This window comes from Python bivittatus, unplaced genomic scaffold (assembly GCF_059951505.1).
Source record: "Python bivittatus isolate LINGU-HERP-01145 unplaced genomic scaffold, Pbiv_v1 ctg000560_np1212, whole genome shotgun sequence".
NCBI classification, from domain to species: domain Eukaryota; kingdom Metazoa; phylum Chordata; class Lepidosauria; order Squamata; family Pythonidae; genus Python; species Python bivittatus.
This window is the reverse complement of record NW_028277083.1, coordinates 1,873,496-1,896,211: the sequence shown is the minus strand read 5'-3', so window position 1 is coordinate 1,896,211 and position 22,716 is coordinate 1,873,496. Positions and strand designations below refer to the sequence as shown.

The following is a 22,716-nucleotide window of genomic DNA, read 5'->3' as shown; positions in this document are numbered from 1 at the left end:
AAGAAATAGGTTAGATAGTACTGTGAGGTGCTACAGAGGCCAAGGAAAATGGTTAAAAATGGAGCAGCAATTCTTGTAAATAAAATGTGAACCTTGCTTCTTTTAAAGCAGGGGGGAAAAAGAGATAAAACAGAAAAAATAGAGATTAAACTGGGGCTGCCTTTGTAGATAGTTCAAGAGATAGAGCGGATTCCTTTTTCTTCCAGAAAATTCCTGTTCCTCTTAACGGCAAAAAGGAACACATTTAAGCCTGTTACTATAACTCAGACTGACACCCTCTGCTCACTGCTGCCTGAATAATGCAGTGTATTTCTGCTCGTTCAGTTGTTATGGGTACAGCAGCCAACTTAGCGCCCATGAGAAGTGGCTACAGAAAAGGAAGCTACATATAAATATTCCTTTGCAAGAAAATCATGATGAATAACAGGAATCAGAAAGTAAGACAGGCAGCAGCCGGTATGAGGTGCTCATGAAACCAGCTGAAATAGGGAATGCATGCAAATAAACGTTCGAGACTTTTGTTGTGCTTCTCTTTTTAAATTTATTTCTGAGTGGTATTTCATATGCAGGCGCTTCAGTTGCAACTCTTATGGACACAGTGAAAAATAAGGACATAAATTCCCTACAACATGTAGCCCAAACATACCTTGTCCCATTGTGGGCTCCACATAATGGTTAAGCCATCTCTCTTTAAGCTCCCGCTGGCTCAGATCATTCAAACTTACAAAGGACAGGGCCTAAGGTGGTGGTGGTGGTGGTAAGATATGGAAGGAATTCATATAATTGTCAGAAGTTGGTATCAGAGATTGTTTGGAAGAACTTGAAAACAATGGGAGGTGAGAGGAATTTACAATGTTTTCGTGGTGGGCGGGAGAAGCAAAAACTGATAGGATAGCAACCAAGAACAAACAGGGAGAAAAAAAAGAAAGGAATTTATAGCACATAAAAGAGAACCCTGTGAAAATGCTAGGTTCAGCTGACGACTTTCCATTCTTTGAGCTTCAAAGGGTTTCAGAGATTTTCTGAAAAGTATCTGCAAGGTATTTAGACAGACACAAATGAGGCACCTCTTCAGGAAAGCTGTTAGAGAAACCATGCCATCACAGATGTGACCTACAACGTTTCTCAGAATCCGGTCAGAAGATGTCCACTTCATCCAAAGAACAACTGACTTCGGAGTCTGGGTAGATGGAAAATATGGGTGAAAAGTTTGGGCAGATGAAAAATGGGCGAGGGTGAGAAATGTGTGACAAAATCCTCACACTATTCAAGGGGTGGAGAAATACTGCTGTTCTTGTTCCTTTTCCAGAGATGATTACTCAGGATTAATCAATCATACCACTGAGTCTGGTCTATTCCTACATGTATGAGTAAAGCTCACGGCAGCTAAAACAATACTTTGATGCTTACGGTTACCCATGTTACCTGAGCCTTCAAAGTCTAATATACTCTGCGACATCATAGCAACTAAACCAGTTGCAGCCACTTCTGCTGCAAAAGTCTATCAATGTTGTTGAGAAAACCAGACCATCTGGGTTGAGGTGCAGAAGCTAAGAAGATGCTTTCGGAAGTTAAGACATCACAACGCAAAGAGAAAAGGCAATGATTGCAAATAAATGGGGCATAACCCAGAACTGAAACCCCAAAACTGAAAAGTCATTTGATGAAGCTTTCAAAAGGGTGTACTATTTCAGTTTAGGGATGGGGGAGGATATAAAGAAAATGTACTGTTTTCTAGCACGTTCTGGAGAACTTTGGGTCTGGTCTTCTCCCTGACATAACTGGCTATGCAGAGGGAATCTTCATTTTGTTTAAAGAGCAGTCCTGTTCAATTGTATGAATGGTACTGCTTGACAAAAACTACTTCACGTGCCTGTTCTGATGATGTGTTTTGGGTTTAAGCTGTGGAAAATGCTAAAGTACAATACAGCTTGTGAGAAGTCCAGCTGGGACACACTGGATCCTCTGGCAGAATCAGCAGAGAGGAGGTCATCTTGGAGCCTCCATGAGGCAATACAAAAAAAGCTGAAGGACTGGCTGTGTTCACACCATCTACTTAAGGTCAGGTAAAGACTAAGGAGGTGTCTTCATAAAAGCATGCTAGCCTTGATTTGTGCTCACCTTGGCTGGGATTTGTTTATGGCTTTGCATGTTGAATGATGCCAGCCTTCTGGTGAGTTTAAGATTTAATGCATGGTGCCAATCCAGAAAATGGATTAATTCAGTTCCCAGGTTATGTATATTGTACGAATGTAGATGCCGCACGTTCACATGTAGTCCGTGCCTCCAGACTGAGGCATCCAATCCCATTTTCCCACGATTGCTGGCAGTAGCATCAGCACCTATGCACCCTTATGGCTTTGTTCTCCTGTAAAGGAATGTATATGCTCTGTGCTTTTTCATTTTTTAAATTTCTCTTTGTATGTGTTCTGTGCACAGTTCCAGTTATATAAACCCCTCAGGTCTCCTGCCTGTTCCACCTTTCTGATGCTTTCCAGCCTATAATCAAAACATTCAGAATTACGTAGCTAATGGAAACTGCTGAAAGCCGGGGTGGAGCAGAATTTGTCAACAAAAGCATCCTTGCTGCGCCTGGCCTCGGCCTGAGTCTTTGCGAAGGTGGGAAGTCTTCTCTCTCCGAATTGCCTGTTCCAGTGACTCCCGCTGCAAAAAGTGGGGGGTGTTCATTGAGGAGTTTGAGGAACGCCATAGAAGTCGGGCTGAACTTCTCTCACCCTATCCAATTATCCCATCTCGGGGCCACCAGCAGGCCAGCTCTGTGTCCACACAATCCCAGCACTGGGGGATCTTCGCAACTGATGTTGTGGCCTTATTTACGCTTGGGTGTCTTTTGGCGATAGATTTCTTCTGTGAAAGGCCTAGGAGACGATGTTGGGAAAAGGGGTGAGGGGTAGGCACCAGGTGTTGGTGGGAAGGGAAACAAGAAAAGAGTGGTGAATATTCAGAGGTCCCACTGCCATCACCATGTCTTTCTCAGTCCACCTAGATCCTGCCTTTTCTCCATGTGCAAAGAGTTAGTCATAACTGAAAAAACAACTGGTAAGGTGGGGAGATCCTCACCTCTTTCCTTCTTCAGATTTTTTAATGTCCTATGAGAAAACTATGCAAGAAAACAGTAGTATGTAAGGAAGAAAAGGTAGGTTCAATATGTTGGCGGGGGGGGCTCATAGCTAGCAACTCACTGAAACATCTAACCCCATTTTATACATGCTGAGAGGGTGGCGGATCTCCAGGTGTAAAGCAAAGGTTCTCCATTCTCCACTGAGATCCCGTTGAGTGAGTGTTTGGAACCTTCTTCCACGCAAATCCCAGAAGGTCATCGGTCATCCTTTACATAACTTCTTTCTAGCAAAATTTCCTTTCTCCCCACAACTATCTCTTTTGATGGACTAGGAGTACCTAGGGTGGGAGAGGGACTATCAGCTGGGGGCGGTAGGCAGTAGATTGTTTAGCTATTGAGCAACGGCTTCGAGATCTCCCTGGCCTTTGACCAGCGAGATAGAAGCCATTTCTGAGCCTCTCAACTGAGTTTGATCAAAAGACAGGACCAGAGTGGAACTTAACCCAGAAGAGCGAGTTCAGGGTTGAACAGGGTTAAACAGCATCTACAGCATCCTGGAACAGGATGTATATTGTACATGTATATTGTACATGTATATTGTACATGATACAATAGACTTTGAAGATGTTTGTTCCTCTCTTCAGAGTGATTGGCATTTAGCCAGCATGCAAGAAAACCCACAGAGTTTGGCCATCTCAGGGCCCTGTCGTGACTGAGAAGAACCCAAGCTAAACCCCCCCTTCCTTGTACAAATCACATTTGATTGAATGAACTGGAAATATCTACAACTGCTAGCATATAATTAACATAGCCGGGAAAGCTTATTCTAGGTATGTGTGGGTACTGGAAAATCAACACGTCAATGAAACTTGCAAAACACAATGTTTCTTGGATGAGTTGGGACACACATTAGGTCACAATTAGGTATTCTCTGCAGAACCGTGGCCAAAATGTTTTCAACAGGATGGCCTTGCTTAGCAAGGTCTTGGTCTTTTTCTGTGGTTTTCTGATGGTAATGGTCAATGTGGAGGCTCCTGGCTGTCCAGCTATGCAAAAAGCGGGTCCCACAGAGCAAGGAGCAACTAATTAAGTCACGGGGTCCAGCCTCTCCTAGTGACCTTGATCTGTAATTACAGATATCTCTAGACTGGAAAATGAAGAGTAGAGATCTGCAACGTAGGCACCGATGAACACCCGGAAACAAGAATACCATCATGCATTTGCTATCAGGAGGGGGAACCCTAAATCGCCATCAACCTTTCCAGTCTTCTGAGAGGGAGCCCTCTCTCTCATTATTCATTCACTTTGTTGGACAGCCATAATCTATCTATCATCTATCCCTCCCTCCCTCCGTTTCTCCCTCTATCTCCATCCATCCATCCTGGGTTGACTATCCCTGCTTTGAGACTCTCCTGATGACCAGGTTAGATGTCCAGTCTGAATCACAGGCCATCTTTATATAAAGTCTGCTGGGAAAGCACAGCGAGTAGCTTAATTGAAGCGGGGGGGGGGGGGACACACACAATCTCTTTTCTCAATACAATCCCATGAAATGAAATCACGTCTAATTATTTTTTTCATCCCGCATTGAGGCAACTCACCCTTCGTAGAGCAAAGCAATTGTGTAGCACAGAGCCACCACCATGGTCAGGACAAGACCCACTGGGCTGGCGTTCCTGATTTGAAAAGGCAGAAGAGAACAAAAGTTGGAAAGAAAAGAGAATATTGAGTCAGCAAGAGAGGAACCAAGGTCCCCCCCCCAGAGCTCTACCTTTATACTTGAGCTGGGAACTTGCCTGTCTGCAGCCAAACCAGGTCACCTGGCCAAAAGTTGCTCGTCTTTTTGCACAAAAAGAAGAATAGTGTTTTTTTTTTTAAATCCTGACCTAATTGAGTCATAGCTCAAACAAGTTGGGGTGGGGGGGAGTTGGCTGTTTTTGCTATATTAAATAATGAGATCCGGCTCACTGAAGATGGAGTTACAAGGATAAAGCTGGAGATTACACTGGTGTGTTAAGAGCTGAAGAAGCTGGATATGCAAAACCAGGAGCAGAGAGTTGCCAGAACTGAGCAGAAATCTCTCAAGATCCAGGGCAAAAATGTAGGCCAAGGTCAGAAGAGGCATGAGAAGGTACCGAAAGCTCAACAGGCTGAAATGGGTCCTCAAACAAGGCTACAGACCCATGGAATGAGTCTAAACCAGGGTCCAAAGAAGATTTTTAAATAATAATTAGCCATACTGGCAAAGTTTCACCAAGCCTGGCTTATAATCAATCTTCTGAAGCTTTATATACCTCTATCCATTTGTTTTCTAGATTTATATCCCAGCTTTATTTTATGCAACTCAAGGCAGCAAACAGAATACTCCCACTTCTATTTTCCTCCAATAACTACACTGTGAGGTGGGTTGGGCTGAGGAAAGGACTGGCCCAAAGTCCCTCAGTGCCCAAGGCAGGACTGGAACTCCTAGTCTCCCAGTTTCTAGTCCAGTAGCTCCATCACTAGTCCAAAGTGACTCTCCTATCCAAATGCATATTTGGTTTGGATCATGCCAGTTGAAGGACTTCTGTTCATCCATCCATCCATCCATCCATCCATCCATCCATCCATCCATCCATCCATCCATCCATCCTATGTGACTGCAAGGGGCGGGGGAGTCAGATTGATAGGCAAAAAAGAAAGATAGCCAAACATCAAACGGGATGATGAAGAGGCATTCCTCCTTCTTCCTACTTCATGGCTGTAATGATGAATGATTACTAATTAATAAAGACTCACGCGGCCCTTTTAAAAATGGGAAAAGGAAAAAAGGAACATTTATGTATATTGATTTGACATAGTATTGGTGCTGGAGAAGACTCTTGAGAGTCCCCTGGACTGCTAGGAGGTCAAACCAGTCAATCTTAAAGGAAATCAACCCTGATTGCTCATTGGAAGGATTGATAATGAAGCTCAAGCTCAGATACTTTGGTCACCTAATGCGAAGAGAGATCTCTTTGGAGAAGACCCTGATGCTGGGAAAGATTGAAGGCAAAAGGAGAAGAGGACGGCAGAGGATGAGATGGTTAGATGGCATCACTGAAGCAATGAGCATGAAACTGAGCCAACTCAGGGAGGCAGTGAAGGACAGGAAGGCCTGGCGCGATGTGGTTCGTGGGGTCACGAAGAGTCGGACACGACTAAACGACTGAACAACAACATTGACATAGTATGTCAGGTTTTTAAAGAGCATGCAAAGGTTTCCAGGGTTGGGGGAGTCTGAATCTCTGAGGTGATGCTAACCCAGAGAGCAGATGCCATAACAGAAAAGGCGCACTTCCTAAGTTCTACCATCGCTTAACAGATGGGATGCGAAGCATGACCACCCTGTTGGGTCTTCTGGGACAGGCAGAAATAATGGGAGAGAGGCCCTTATAGGTGGTATCCAACCTTAAATTGCATCCAGAAGCTCACTGGTATCCGGTGCACCTTGCACAGTTGAACTATTATACAGGCATACTAAGGAGCTTCCATAACATTCACGTTGTTATGTTCTGGACCAGCTGTAACTTCCGAGTGGCCTTCAAGGGCAACCCCATGTGGAAGCACATTGCAGTAATCCATACATGAGGGGACCAGGGCATAAGTAACCATGGGGAAAGGGGGCAGCTGGTGCCCCAAGTATTTATTTATTATTGCAATTTTTATTTTGTTTATCATGACAATGCATAGGCCTCTCAATTTCAGAAGGGGTTTGGGTAGCTTGCAACCAGTACAAAAATAAAATAAGGAAAATAGAACAACTCATTGAGACCAATAAGGCACAGAGGAAATACAATACTGCTTTGTACTATTAATTCCCAAAGTCTTTCAGAAGGTTTTCCCAAACACCAATAGATTTGGTGCTGACCTGACTTTGGGAAAGACCTGTTCCAAAGAAGAGGGGCAACAATGGAGAAGGCCAGCCGTTGTGGTCTCGGATTACAACAATCCCTCCAGGATGGGAGTCAAAGGGTGTCCTTCCTAGGAGAGAACTTGGTGGTCTTCCCGATGTTGCCTGACTGTGCTAAGACAGGCCGGGGAATGATGAAGGTCTTCTGGAGGGCCACCACTTCCTCCAATCTAACTTTAAGCCTGTAAACTGCTCAGCTCTGGCACTCCTATGAGACCAACCTTGCCACGCTATGAGATGTCGGGGGCTTGGCCTGCCTCCCTCCCCCTCAGTCTGCGGAATGCTCTCCTTTCCAAGCTCAGACTGGTCTCTGCTCACTCAGCAGTTTGGAACCGGAGTAGACACCAAATCTCTTCAATTTGGCCTTTTAAATGCCCAGCAGTGATTTCCATCTTGTGTTTAATGGGTGGTGCTGATTTAATTATTTATGCTTAAGGAACCGCATTGCTGTTTTGGAACTCTTTCTACATTGCCTTGGTGGTTTTCAGAAAGTTGGCACAGAAATATCTGAAGTTAGGGTACTGTTGTCCAAGCAAAGTCCAAATCTCAAGTGGAAATTTTTACATCAATTCTATTGAGGATGGCCAATGGATTACTGAGATTGGTTCAAAAGTAAATACACTCAGTCCATCTAATCTCAAGAGAGACCATTGTCCAGGGGCAGGGCACACAAAGAATCCCAACTCTAATTCCCAGAGTTGCTACTTCACAAGATCTGTAGAACCTTGTGGGAAAGATCTTGGTGCAAGATTGTGATCTTGCCCAGTCTGACCCCCCTAGACTAGATGGTCAAACAGTCTAACGAGGCATCAATCAGTTTCCCAAGACAATTTTGGCAATGAGCTTTGATTTCATCTCCATGTAATCTGCCTCTTTCTTCGGCCAAGACTAGCTCATGATGGTGTTTCTGCCTTAATCCCTCTTAAAGATTTGTTGGGAGGAAAACTTCATCAGTTGGCTCCCTCTAACTTGAGCTGACTTAGCTACAAAAGAAATGGGTCACTGATCAAAGGACAAATGAATTATGATGACTAAACAGAAGCTAAGGAGGGCAAAACTGCTGATGTAAGATGGGTGACTATGTCCAATCTCACAGATGCTGCGCTGGGCAGTGCAGAGAGAAAGAAAAGGTAGTGGAACATTTGAACATCAGGGAGTGATGATCAGACGGCCTAACCATATTAAGCAAAAATAGAGTCAGTCAACAGCTCACCTAAACAAAGTCTGGTTCAATATAATGAGGATTAAAGATTCATTCCCTGGTTCCTCTGCAAATTCACCAAGGGGCTCCACCTCACCCAAGAAGCCAAACCTAAAAGTGACTGAGATTTTCAAAAGTTGTTGAGCCACAAAATGAAAAGGGACCTCAAAAACGACCTCATTCAACTCCAATTTATGAAAACAGCCCAAAAGAAAAGGGGTCACCAAACATCTGCCAAAGAACCTGTAATGGAGAAGATGCCCCAGTTGTGAAACTCAGAGTTAATTCTCATACCATCTGAGATGAACAGTGTGAGAGTACTGCAAACAACTAGGGACTAATGGAAAGAGTGCAAAACAGTTTGAAAACGGATTCGATAAAGAGGACTTGCTCTTGAAACACTGGGAATTCTTTTATTATGGCTTCTTAATGTCCTTCAATAAATATGGCAGATCAGAATTTCTTGGAGCTTTGACTTTGCCTCATTCGTTGCAGTCCTGCCTGCACGTTTAAGCCCCAGACTGAGCTTTTCAGGAAGTCTGAGACTAAAAATAGAGTCTTTAGGTGGGACTCTGAAACCCCCCCAGACTTTGCTGGAGCATCTCTGGAGAATTTGAGCAAATTCAGGGCTCCCGTTTCATTCAAGAAATGCTAGTAAATGTGTCACATGACTTTACGTTTCAACAGCAACTCTGGCTGGGTGATTAGCCAACATAAACATGAAGTTCAGACACTTTGCACCATTTCACAGGATATCTCACTTTTTTTAAAATGGGAAATGGTCTTCTTCAGAGGTTTCATATTACCACTCTCCAAACCCTTGCCCCCTCATCATGCTGGCAGTGGCTGATGGGTACCCTCCAAGTATGCTGGACTTCAATGCCCCTATTCAGACTGTTTTGAAACACAAGGACAAACACCAGCCCGAAGCTCACCTTGTTGACATTTGCGCCAATTTGTGGTCAAATGGATGAAAATACAGAGCAGATGGGAAACCTCTGATCTATCTCTGTGCGCGGATTGGCTAGGATCAGTTGCCATCTGACTGAAAATGAAGGCAAGGGCAAATGCTGGCTTGAACTTTCACTACCGCAAAAAAATCTAGCCTGAAAAAGCTCAATACATTCACACAATCTTTGATCATGATTGTTTTTATCTGTTTGTTCTTTTACTTAATTGTTGTACGCCGCCCAGAGTTGCTTTGTGTGAGATGGGCGGCTATATAAAGGTGATATATATGCGAGCTTTAACCTTCCATTTTTTTTTTTTTTGGCAGCTTAATGTCTCCTATGAACCCAAACCACGTTGTGAGTTTAAAGCATTGTGCGAACCTAGAAAACCGATGAATTCATGGTTAAAGTGTGTGGCATGAATCTAGCCACCGAAACCCCTTCTGCCTTCAGACCACAGGGGCAATGGGTGACGCTAGATTTAAAAGCACTCCCCGTAGTCCTTGTTGGGACTCACTCAATACCCAGGACTTATGAGAGAACATGCCCGTGACTTCTGAATGTGCTACTTTCTAAGCGACCCGGCCCTCTGAAACTGGAGATGGAGCGAACCCAGTGCTTAGACCCACTTTTTGTCTCCTCAGCCCCTACTGTCTCTCACACACACCCACTTGTGTACAACGAAAGAGCTTCTGGCCAGCCTGTTGCAAACTCGAACTGACCTCACCTCTGCATGGAGCTGAAGCCACCTAGATCTCCTGGTGGAGTTACTGAGATATACTCCAGGGAGAAGGTATAAGGACGACTTTAAAAAGCCACTCTGCTCTCCCTTCAAACCCATGATTTTGGGGTGCAGCCTAAATTGATTCAGGGGACCTTATGGAGCTGCGTCCTGAGGGGGGAGGACTGAAGGAGAACCAAGAGGAAGGGAGATTAAAATAGCTTCTGTTGCTATTCTGAAATACGGCTCCCGAACAGATTTGAGTAATGAGTCCTTGATCACGCTTCTCCCCATACGCAAGCTCATTTTCAGACCACCTTAATAAACATGGATTTTCTTCTTCAAGGGGAAAAAATTAGCTGTCAACAGGAAGGCAGCGTAAAAGGTAACCTCGGATTTTCCTAGGGGGCTAAGATGAGAAAGGAAGAGCTCAATGCCTCTCCATTTTTCTTGTTCCAATTTTCTCCCCTTCCTGCAGCCATTTTCGGACAAGAAGTAAAATGCAGAATGGGATCCAACACGACCTATGGGTTGCCTAACCCCTGGAGAAGGGACCTCTTCCAAATAATTGGCAAAGTTGATTTAAGACTGGGGACCACTCCCAAATTTTGGAAGTCTTTGGCTTGGCCTTCTTCATCTTGAGGTTCTTCAGATATATCACATCAACATTTCTGCCCATCCTACTGTGAGCATTTGGGGTTCCCAGCCTGGGGGAGCAAGCCTGCTATCAATCTTAAGAGTATGTCTCTCTCTTCTTTGGAGAGATGAACTTACAGAAGTCCAGTTCCTCTTACATTTTTCATTGTTCCAATCCAAAGCTCATTTAATACAATATCTGCATATAAGATTTCCATTTCTTCATCTGTTCAAATCCATATGGGAATTTGAGCATTTTTGTACCCACTTTTCCTATATTCACTTCTTTTTGCACTTTTCTTGTATGCACCTCTTTTGTATGCAATTTTTCTTGGAAAAAAAATTTTTTTTTGCAGACTCTGCACTTGGAAAACTTCACTGCAGAACTAAGAGAAATGTGAATGTTAAAGAATTACATTCGGATTGGCAGATTTATTTGGCAAGTAGAAATTAGAATGTCAGCCAAATAAATCTATGCGCCCTCCCCCCCAGTTTCCAAGATCTACTCTTGTCCTACTTTTCAACAGTTAAAACTCTGCTTTATTCAGGAATGTTTGACCAGGAACAAACACATTTTCAATGGATATTTCATTGACCAGATTTCCAAAAAAAGGCAAGCGGATTTAGAAAACTCTTGCTGTTTTCTAAGTCCTAATTTCTTGCTGGTCTTACGCATTGCTTCGTATATCAGCCCCTGAAATAGCACACTTCGTTTAAAAAATGAAGTGTTGTGTTTATTAAATATATTAATTTTTTCGCTGGGCTAGCATCCTTCTCTCAAACCAGGTAACAGCTGATGCAAATAATGCCTTTGTCAGTTCTGTTCCGTCCTAAGTTGGCAACATTTAGGAAGGCAGAAAATGCTTATTATTGTGGTTTTCTCATATTAGCCGGAGAGCGCTTAGTTAAAGGCCAGGAAATGTGATCTGTTCCTTCAGTCCCTTTCATGAGGTCATACCAAACATGTTCTCATGAAGTGGAAGGAAATAGCCTTGGTGTTCGGATGTCATGGAGACAGCAACGAGGTCCGCAGCCACTGAGACAAGAGCTCAACAGCCCCGCTTCACAACAGAATCACAGGATTTCACTTGCTCAGAACCAGCAGAGGGAAGGGTTAGGGACAGAGAGCAATCCGTTGAGTTGGCATCAGAACGTGAATGCGTCCAATCTCATTTTTGCAACAAGGACTGGCTTAGCTATGCTTTGAAAACCCCACAAGTTCTCCCACCCTGACAGGGCAGTTCTTTTTTAACTGGAAAAAGCAGCATCTTACAATCAGCCGGTTCCAAAGTCCACAGCGTTGGGAAAAGAATGCAGAGAAATACAACGGGCTGTGGAAAAGGGTTTGCAAAGACTGACGGAGCGGTGCGATGCAGCTTGGGGAGGGCGTTCAGGGTGGCGGCATTGGGCGGGGGGAGTCTGATCCTGAAAAGAGTTGGGCAAGGGTGTCAGCCCATGTGTCCATCATGACCCAAGGGTGAGACTTTCTGGAGGAAGAGGGACAATTTGCTGCCACCAATATGTTTTTCCCTCGCTAGGTCTGGATTTGGACCAAAATATGGTGCTGCTGAGTTGGTTGAAAGTTGGCAAGTTGGAATGCCACAGAGACCTCTTCCAATGGTGTTGGAACAACAGGCAACACGTTAACATGTTCTTCTGAGGCCCCGTCAAGTCTGCCCTACAATGTGTGTGTGTGTGTGTGTGTGAAAGAGAGAGAGGAAGAACCATTGGACGTATTTATCTCTGCAGGAGAGCTGGGGAAATTAAGGGGAAACTGAGTGCCTTCACTCTTGCAGTTCCTCCATAAGACCACTTCATCTCCCCAAAGCCTGGACAGCTCTCCCAAAATTGGGTTGTGCCATGCCTACTTTTCCACTCCTCCAGCCATGCAAAGCCTGATGGGGACCTTGAGGTGACAGAATTTGCATACCCCTGCCCGAGCAGCCTAGCTGTGCATCCTGATTGCTTTTTTATTTGGAAGAATGAACCTGTGACAGGTTGGTAGTCCTTCAAATGGCCACGTAAGAACGGGCGGAGAGTGCCATTCCCACAAAACCAGCGTCAGACAAGGAAGAACAAAAGATGAGCTTTAAGAATTGGAAGCCACAAGAGGTAACCCCAGTGACTCAGAAGGTTTGCTGATCTAGTTGTGGTTCTACGAAGCAATTTTTGGCCATTGCTCAACTTTTGAAGTGGCTGCTCAGAGCGCGCTCTGCATCACCGTATAAATGGCTCTCCTTGAGGAACTGAAAGAGCTCTCCTTCTTCCTCCCTGATGCTTTCCTTGGCTCACGGGTTGTTTTTCTCCCCACTTTATGGAGAGCCACTTAGTAGCCTTGCCAGCTCATCACAGAACTCATTTAGCGGCCAATTAAAACGGCAGAGATGTGCCTGAGCAAGAGTCAGTGCGTCACAGAGGCCGGATCTTCGAAGCTCCACCACTAGGCTGATTTACCCTCTGTGGGCCACACAAGGAACACGTGGCCTCACCCAGAGTCTGGCTTGACAAGGGGTGTGGACACCCACTCCGTTTAAACCAGGCTGATATCTAGGCCACAAAAACCGAGAGTGGCCATTCAAGGGAGGGAAAGCAGGAGAAGCGACAGGATGGAAATCGCTATGATATATCAAGGAGTCCCACTCTAAATGGGAGCCAAATTTTTGCACCTCTTGAGGATTTCAGAGGCAAGAGGGCTTTAAGATATGTGTGCTCAAACTTTCTTAAGGGACTCCTCCCTCTGAAATGCCCAAGTGGTGCCAAGGTTTAGCTGAACTGCAAATTCTTTTGCACGTGGGAAGGCAAGCGCCCCAACTGAAATATCTGTACTTACTAACTTAGCTGTGTTAATATAATTATTTCCCAAATATTAATTTTTTCCCTTCAGTCACTCTGAAGATTAAAATTCAGCAGCAGCTTTTAGAAAGCTCTGGAGAACTCCACCAAGCTTTCAGAGAACCCAAGTCCTGCTCAATGGTGATGGCAGCCATGAAACATGGCAACCATGCTTGCACACTTTTGAGGTGGGGAAACTAAAGAACTTAAAGGATGAATGTCCACAAAGCCAGAGAAGAGGATTGGTGAGACGTAGAAGAGCAGAGACATAGAAAAGAGCCAGATCTGATCTCTCTCCATTTAGGAAAACAAAAACAAGAAACTGAAAATTTAAAAAAAAAATCTGAAAATTTGGAGAACCACTGCTAATTAAAGCATGGTAATTTTGCTATATATTGTTAAGAAATAATTGGTCAGCGGTACCCTAGTTAGTGCCATCCTCTTCCTCACAAAGCTCTGTTCTTTCTGCAACAGTCTGTGCTCGCAATTCTGCCTGTATAATTATTCCAGAGTGTTTTATATAATTTATACCGAGGAGGGAAAAATGCTGTGCTGTGCTACTGCATTTCTTATCCAACCATTCTCTCACTTGCAGATAATGTATTGTCTTGGAATTTTTCCCAACCATTATGACTCATATTTGATTTCCTTTCCTACAGAATCTGAGACCACATTCTAGCCTTTCACAGACTCCAACATTCACATATAGCCTGGTTAGCCCTTCAAAGACTGGGTAGCCCTATTCCCATTTCTGCTCGGCCTTTCAAACTGGCAATTTCCATCCAGGGAACAAAAAATGGGTGTTAGGGAAGAAGATGACTACCCATGTCGTGATTTGAGGTATTTTATGGGGAAAGCCATCATCTCACCAGTGACAAGTGGTGACCGAGTATTTTACGTCAATGCAGGGACCGAGTATTTTACGTCAATGCAGGGAGCTGCCAATGACTCCTTCCCTTTATTGCTCTGGGACCATAAACAAGAAATGAAAAATGACTCCTCTCCAAAGAGCAGAATCTTGGTGTGGTGAAGAAGCAGAAAAAGATGGAACTTACATGAGGGACCATCCGAAATAGATGGCGGTGCTACCCCAGTACATAGGATTGTCCAAGACACTGAACGGGAAGCATGTCACCTTTGCCTCCATAAGGATGCCAAAATAGTCACCTAGAAAGGAAAGATGGCAAGCACTGGAGTCAATCAAAGAGTCACTTTGCTGGATCACATCAGAGGCCTCTCTAAACCCAGCTACCTCTTCCTGCAGCAACTAGTTTGGTTGGCCATTGGGATTCCAACATATCAGCTGTAGAAAGCTGTCCAAGGAAGTCTACCGATGCAGTGCAACTGCAGAAGTCCTTTCCCATCACTGTGGTTTGGGCCACTTGTAGGTTATTCACAACCTGCAAATATGGCCAGGTTTCACCATCCCAGCTGAGAACCATGCATCCCCCCACCATTCAAAAGCCACCCAGGTCAATTGTTCATGGCCTAATAGTCAGAATCCTTGCAATCAATCAATCAATCGCCCTGCTAGCTCGCTTGCTTCGTTTCTGCTATTTCAGTGATGGGGAGGAAGAGAGGGAAGGTTGGAAGGTGAACCGTTAAGGGCAGATGGCCTGTTATCTGGCTCTCAGAAATGCCCAAGGTCATACCAGCGTGAGATCCAGAGAGAGTCTTGGACATGCGCAAGAGAGATTCAAAGACAGAAGGGGGGGTGAAATGGGAGTCAAGTAAAACTAAGTTTTGGCACACGCGGGACTCAGTTCCAGCAATGCTTTAGAGCTGTGGGCTACTTTCCAATAAGTGAACTTTTCTTTGCATTGGTTTCAATGAGAGTTGCTTTCGTTGGGAGCTGAGTACCGTGGTTCTTACACTAATCTTGATGAACTCTACAGATGCTGTTGGCTTGCCAAACAGACAGTGAAGGATCTAGTACCCTCTCTAGTCCATTCCAGATCAAAACATACCGATTTGTCCCATACAACTTAATGGGAGGCATTGGCAACAGGAAGCCTGTGTGCTGGCTGCATCATGGATGCATGCCCTTGTAATCTGGTTTTTATTTATGTTTAATTGTTTTAAGAAGCCCTTGTAGAATATTTTAATTGATGGTTTTATTGTACACCACCCAGAATCACTTTGTGTGAGATGGGGGGTATATATATTTGATAAATCAATAAAATCAATAAATGAATAAATTAACTAAGCTACTTGTTCAAGCCTATTAGCCTGCCGAACTTTATCCCAACGCCTATTGCTGGCTCACCTAGGGACTTCAGTTCAGTTTATTTATTGTTTTGACCACGGGTTGTAACAAATAAAGTAAAACTGCACAAAAATGGCCATCCCTTAATAAAACACATTAAAATATACAAAAATCAGTAAAAACATTAAAACAGTGTTATTACCACTGATAAAATATTAGAAAACATTAGGAACATTTGATAAAATATTCTCTCTGTTTAGCAGCAGCCCTTGCAAGTTGCACCTAGGCACTTGACCATTTTACGTCAAACATGCACAGCTGGATTGCAAAGAACCTTCCACTTACATGAGCTATGCATTCACACGTACACAGAGAGAACAAAAGAGTCTATGAAGACATTAAACCTGCAGATTCAGTCTTCAGTGCCTGCCGTCGTATTTTTATTTTCCGGCCAGTGACAGTTAGCTATCTTTCTCTCGGTCAAGGCTCAGGCCGTTGAGGGAGCATGCTAAAAAGGTAAAAAGGTCTTGTGCCCTTACCTGTAAGGGTGTGTTTAACTGGTGTGCAGATAGGTGAGGTCTGGGTTGTTAAGACTGTGGAATGGCTTCTACTTTAAAGCCAATCTGACGGGCTTTCCTTTTAACAAGGAAGCTCACAAGGGGATTTTTCCACCACCAGCCTCAGGGCAGAATCCTCCAACTGTAGCACTGAGTCTCACAAATCACCCTCTGCCCTGATTTATTTCACTGGACGTGACTTTTCAGAACATCTGTTGCCTGCAAGGAAACTCAGCCACAAGGAAATTGACTGCCACAGTAAGTCAATTTCAGAAAGGAAATCAGCAGGTCTCCAGGATGAGGGAGGTAAGAAAGTTTACTAGGAATTTGAGCAGTGGCTGCAAAGAAATGACAGATCAGGAGAGGTTTACGTGCCCGCTAAGAAAAAGGTCTCCTCTCCTCCCTCCAAAGGCAGAACCAGAATTTGGAAGAGCTGACATGCACAGGAGAGAAACCCAGAAGAAAACAGGGTGGCACAGATGTCAGCTTTGATGATTTTGGCAGTTTAAGCAGCGAACAAGCAAAAGGTTTTGCAATTCTCTGGCTAGGTCAAGTCCCACAGATGGTTTTTCACAGAGACGGGTGAGATCCTGCAAACAGAGCTCCCGAGCCATCTGCCCTGGCATGGTCAAAACGCATGGCGCTCTCCAGCCCTCCAATGGCAACACACACAACCCAACGCAACTTAAGTGTGACTCAGCCGGCTGGAGAAATTGCCAGGCAACTGCAAACAATCATGCTGGTGGACAAAACTTTTTCTGCTGGGGGAGAAAAAAAAAATACCAGGTGGGTGAGAGCTATTCATTCTTGGGAGCTCCAGAATGGCTTTTGGACATGGTACGAAGCTGCGGAAATTGCAGATCAGATCCAGGTACGATTACTAATAAATTGCTGCACTCTGTTCACTAGTGCTTGAAACATGTCCTTAATGCCAATTAAGGCCTCAGCTTTATAAAGAAGTGTCAACTGCAGTTCAAGGGGTGGGGGGAGAGAAATGAATTGGGTTGTATTTGACATGACTCATGCTAAGAGCCATAGCTTTAAAGAGCACCCCCCCCCCCGCCAAAAGAAGCCATTCAGAAGCTGTAAAGCTCACTTTGTCCTGTACGCCAGCTCCTGGAAAATAATTCAGTTGCATTTCTATATTCTTATTTTGTTAGAAAGATGAGGCATTTTTTCATTGCCCCAACTTTTTGGAAAAGACAGATTAACAGGACCTTTGATCCTCACCCACCAGTCCCCAACTAAGGGTCAGGAGATTAGGAACTTCTTCACCTCCTGAATCAAAGTGGGAGGAAGCAAAACTATGATCCGATGCTTGCTAGTGATAAATCACAGCTGCAGATCATGGGATCTCTACCTCCTCTGTCCCCTACACGGTGTTCGATGGAAGAGGATCCAGGAACCTACGCTCCCAGTCAGGAGTTGCTCAGGTGGTGCTGGGTTGGCTGGCTTCAAAAAGGGCTGGACCAATTCATGGAAGTCCTGGGGATCAACGGCTGTTAGCCTGGATGGCAATGGGACTGGCTCTGAAGGCCATCTCCTGGGAGACTGGTGGGGTTCCTTAGGCAGTTGGCTGGCCACTGGGAGAAAGGACTGCTGGACTAGTAGTTCTCAGTGGAGTTGGCTACCAGCTTGGCTGGCTTCAAAAAGGGCTGGACCGATTCATGGAAGTCCTGGGGTTCAACAGCTCTTGGCCTTGATGGGAGTGGGACTGCCTCTGAAAGCCATCTGCTGAGACACTGGTGGGCTTCCTTGGGCAGCTGGTGGGTCACTGAGAGAACGTACTGCTGGACAAGACGGACCAGAGGTCCGATCCAGCAGGGCACGGCTTATGGTCTTCTATTTCTAGCATCCTGTCCAACTGAGGAGAAGACTTCAGGTCTTCTTCCTCCAAAATTAAGATCCTTCTGGAGGGAGGAGTTGAGACAGTGAACTGATGCAGAAGGCAAGTCCCCTTCTCTGCTGGACCCAACTTCCCAAAGCAATAGGTCATGGTATAAAAAGGTTGCAGAATTTGTTTCTTCCTAACTGGAATTGATTGCAGCCTCCAGCTATTTCAAACTGGTCCTAAGGAATGTTGGAGGATCATCTGGTTTGAATGGTGGGAGATGGAAGAGCGAGGCTATTTCGAAAAAAAGCAGTAAGGCCTTTCTGGTTCCTGCGAGGGCTGTAATCAACTGAGCCAAAGGCATTTTGCTCTCAAGGGAGGTATCATCATCCCCGTTTATCATGAGAAAATTGCTCTACCCTCCCAGCAACGTTACGTCCTTCTACACAGACATATGTTTCGGAATGGCTTCTCCACCCCAGTGAATTGTAAATCTTGCACCTCTCCTTTCCGCCTCTGAATTCCAGAATGTAAACCTTAGCAATATATGGTTCTTTCGATGTTATACTGAGGAATACGAAAAGCCAAGAAAATAAAGCCTCTGTGCGTGCGTGTGTGCGTGTGTGCGCGTGCTGGGATTGTACTTCCATAGCTCTGTTCTCCCCCCCACCCAATTGCACACAGCTGTGTTGGTCCATCTGGAGGAAGACACAGATGGAAAATTGCTTCCCCCTCTTTATTTGAGGGCAAATTAAAAAGCCGCAGAGGAAGCTTGCGAATTTGTCGAAATTCACCACAAACAAGATAAAGCAGGGGAGGGACAGAGAAACAAGAGGTGCCTGGATAGGAAAAGAAAAGGGGATCCTTGCAATTGGTAGCCATCTTAGGGTCAAGGGAGAGGATGTGGCAGAGAAAGAAGAATCAAGGGGGGAATCATTTCTGCAGAAGAAAATATCTCTATTCTTCTCCCTCCCGCTAGGATGCCTGTACGGAGCAATTAACCACCGAGGGTTTTTGGGTGGACGGTAGGTCCATGCCAAATAACGGGTTGATTCCCTCTTGGTGGTGAACTCCTGATCCAGAACGCACCAAGAAAGGTTCAGAGTTGGAAAAGAGAAGCAGTGGTTGATAACGATGAGGCACGTTGTTCAATGGTCTCCAGTGGGCTGGTGTTCCCAGAATGCCTGCTCTAAGCATTGCCACACTGAGGAACTCCCTGCCACAGGAAGCCATGGTGGGCACCGCCTGGATGCATTAGCAGAAGACAAGCCAAATCCAGGGGAGGTGGCCTTAACAGACACTCCTGGGGACAAGACAGGACTTCCAGGTCAAGCTGTCCTAGATGTTCTGCTCTGGTTCTGAGTCTTGCTTGTGGGACCAGAACACTGGACTACCTAAGCCAGTGTTTTTCAGACTTGGCAACTTTAAGAGGTGTGGACTTCAACTCCCAGAATTCCCCAGCCAGCATGCGTGGACTTCAACTCCCCAGACGGCTGTGGAATTCTGGGAGTTGAAGCCCACACCTCTTAAAGTTGCCAAGTCTGAAAAACACTGAACTAGGCCACAGCCTGAGCAACCCTTCCAGTCCCACAAAAGGAAAAGTGGGGCACCGTGCAAAGCATTCTCATTCTCCGTTAGGTTACCTCAGAGGGATGAGTTTTCTGTTCTCTCTCCCCTAATACAGGAAGTTGTCCAGCCACTGTGACATAAACCTTACTGGACCAAATTCACTGAGGATAAAGAACCACGAGAGAGCCTGGAGAGGAACGGATTCACAAGAAACGCCTTCCTTTCCCACCATGGCAAAGAGCAGGGCGCAATGGGAAATAAACAGGGCAACCGTGTCTCCGAAAACAAGTTGCCGAAAACTAGGATTCCAGGGAGAGCTATGCCCCCCTACCCGCCGCGGCCCGGATTTGGGATTGAAATGTCGGTCAGGCGGTCTCCCGGCTGCTTGCACACTCACACACGCACACACACAAAGAAAGAAAATGGGCCAACCGTCACTGAAAGGAGGAGTCCCCAACTGTTGAGAAACTGCCCCTACTGTGAAGGAAATGGGAAGGGCACCAAGCCGTTGTTCAGGAAGAGTGAATCACTTTGTGCCAAGCTCACCCCGTAGCCTACATTGAAGGTGCCAGGAAAACAACAATCTGATTATTTAAACACGCAGACAACTACCCTCCCTGACTGCGGAATGAGAGCCAACTCTTTGTTCTAGCAATTCTCAAAAAGGCGGGGGGGGAGCCGTTGTTTTTTTGGGCTGGGGGTGTGTACTCCCTCTTCCCACCCAGCAAGGCAGAGCACCAGGCTGGGCTGGGGTGACCCTGAAAAGCTAAGCGGGACCAACTGGGTTAGTGTTTGGATGAGAGACCACGAGGAGATTGCGCTAATGGAGGCTAGACAGGGAAATTGAAAATCTATCCCTATTCTTTTTCTTTCTCTGCACGTCTGCTTTCCTTCTTTCTCTTTGCTCTTCCTTTTCTTCTATTCTTTTTCTTAATTATTAGTTCTTGTCTGTGTTTACCTTTCTGCTTTTAAAATTTAATAAGGTTATGATATAAAAAAGAAAAGAAAAGCAGGGAATGGTTTCATTCCTTGCTTTTTCTGCACCCTGCAGAGGGGTGGGCTAGAGGACCCTTGGAGTCCCCTTCCACTCTACAATTCTGTGTTTCTAAGGCTACCTCCATATTGTCACAAAAACGACATGCACACATCCATGAACTCATCGAGAGCCGTGCCCCACTCCACGGACCTGGACCTACTTCCCAGAATCTCTGATTCCAAAATCGAGGGAGAGGGAGAAACGGTGGTGCATCCAACTATGGATGCAGAGTTTTCCAGGGCAAAAGAGCCGCCATCTTGACTTCTTGGACCTCTCTTGCGGGGGCCCCGTTGGTAATAGCCTTTTGTCTCGGGCATCTTGGATCATGTGGTCTGCCTGTGCGTATCCATCTAGGACAGTGTTTCTCAACCTTGGCCACTTGAAGATGGATGGACTTCAATTCCCAGAATTCCGCCCATCTTCAAGTGGCCAAGGTTGAGAAACACTGATCTAGGAGCACCTGGTTGGAAAGCTGGTATCTTGCCATGATAATTTTGACCTTACCTAAAAATGTCCCGATAAACCCCAGTGCTAGGAAGCTGGAGGTCACCAAGAGGGTGCCCACTGCTATGAGGGTCAGGCTGGCATAGTACCCCAAACGACAATCCAGCAGCTGCAGCTTGGGCTGACTCCTCATCGCTTCTGTGAAGCTGCAAGAGAGAGAAAAGGAAAGATCGTTGACACAACGGGAGTCTTCCTTGCAGGCCGAGGAAAAGGAGGCTCCGTTAGTTCCACATCCTCCAGCGAAGGGCCTGGAGACACCTTACAGATCCAGACACGCGGCATTCATTTCTTGCCCCCCGTTGCAAAAGGCCTAGCTGGACTTGACAATATTTGCCAACCGCCTTGATTCCCAGGCTGCAGAACGGGTGCATTCATCTGATCCTATTGTCCTAGATGAGTGTTTCTCAACCTTGGCCACTTGAAGATGTGTGGACGTCAACTCCATGAAGATGGAGTTGACGTCCACCCATCTTCAAGTGGCCAAGGTTGACAAACACCATCCTAGATGATGATACAGCTCGCAAGAAGGGACATACAGTGAGCATTTTCAAAGCTTTCTGTCAACTGCTGATTATTTTGCTCCTTCCCAACGATGGCTTAATTCCTCCTGACGATTCCAAACTGGAGCGAATCTAAAGTCAGGGATCTTGTGCAATTCCCTTTCTGCAGCGCCCCAGACTCTGTGGTTGCCTCAGTGTACGTCCTGAATGCTACAGATGGCCCCCGAATTGATGATCAGGGACGGCCTTTCCCTAACAATGAGCTCTTTTGCCCCAGAATAAAAGGGAAGAAAATGCCCCATTGTCTCCTCTTTTCTCCTTTCCTTCCAGGCCTCCAGGGCAGACACATTTCACACAGCTGAACTGGGGGGAGCAGCACCTCAAAACCCTTCTCACTTGGGGGAAACAGTGAACGAACGGCTGAAAACTCCTTCTGCAACCTGTCCGGTATTTCTTTTTACAACCCATAATCTGAGCTTGAACCACCTGAGAGTTCCCAAGGTTATTCCCAGGGTCTCTTTGCTGCTTTCGCGTTGCTCCATACAACTGGAGCTACAGGAAGCATTTTTAGAAGAAGCGTCTTCATTTTTTTAAACATAATTTTTATCGAAGACATTTTTAACAAGATAAAAACAATACAAAACCTGGAAAAGAAACAAAGACAATAAGAAAGAATAGGGATTAAGTAAGAAAGGAAATAGAAACAGAAAAGAAATAGAAAAGGAGAAGAAGAAAAAGATGATGAAGAAGTCGCTTCCAATCTTAACAGCATTTATAAATGCATTTCTATTTTACCCTCTCTAAGGTCACATCATAATTCCCTTCTTTCCATAAACTACCCTTTCTAATCTTCAAACCCATAAATCATGTTCACTTTTCCCTTTTTCCAGCAAAAAGTCCAGAAGAAGCATCTTTAGAAGCAGCATCGTTAGAAGCAGCCATCTTTGCCCTGGCAAACAGAAAACTCAATTTCCTGCCCTGTTTTTGTTTGCTAAGTGCAAATGGCTTGTTTTCTTTCTCTCTCACTCTCCCCAGTGCAGCAGACTGACACTAACACCACAACTCAGGTGTTTGTGCTGCACTTATCCCACCCCTGGAAGGAAAACAAATATTGAACTCCATCCTACTGAAAGAGCACGTGAGGTGGAGTTTGCGGCTGG

General features: G+C 45.2%; 1 protein-coding gene across 4 annotated transcripts in view; it reads right to left on the bottom strand.

The window, feature by feature from the left end:
- Window positions 1–504: 504 nt before the first annotated feature.
- PEMT (phosphatidylethanolamine N-methyltransferase) overlaps window positions 505–22,716 on the bottom strand; it is a 49,908-nt gene continuing 27,696 nt past the window's right edge. For all 4 annotated transcript variants that reach the window (XM_007433649.4, XM_088147935.1, XM_088147934.1 and 1 more), the window contains 4 exons: window positions 21,057–21,202; window positions 14,409–14,520; window positions 4,684–4,758; window positions 505–2,879 (listed from right to left, as the gene is read on the bottom strand). In XM_007433649.4, coding sequence (XP_007433711.1) covers window positions 2,831–2,879; window positions 4,684–4,758; window positions 14,409–14,520; window positions 21,057–21,202 — 382 coding nt within the window. In that variant the 3' untranslated portion in view covers window positions 505–2,830. The remainder of the gene's footprint in view (window positions 2,880–4,683; window positions 4,759–14,408; window positions 14,521–21,056; window positions 21,203–22,716) is intronic.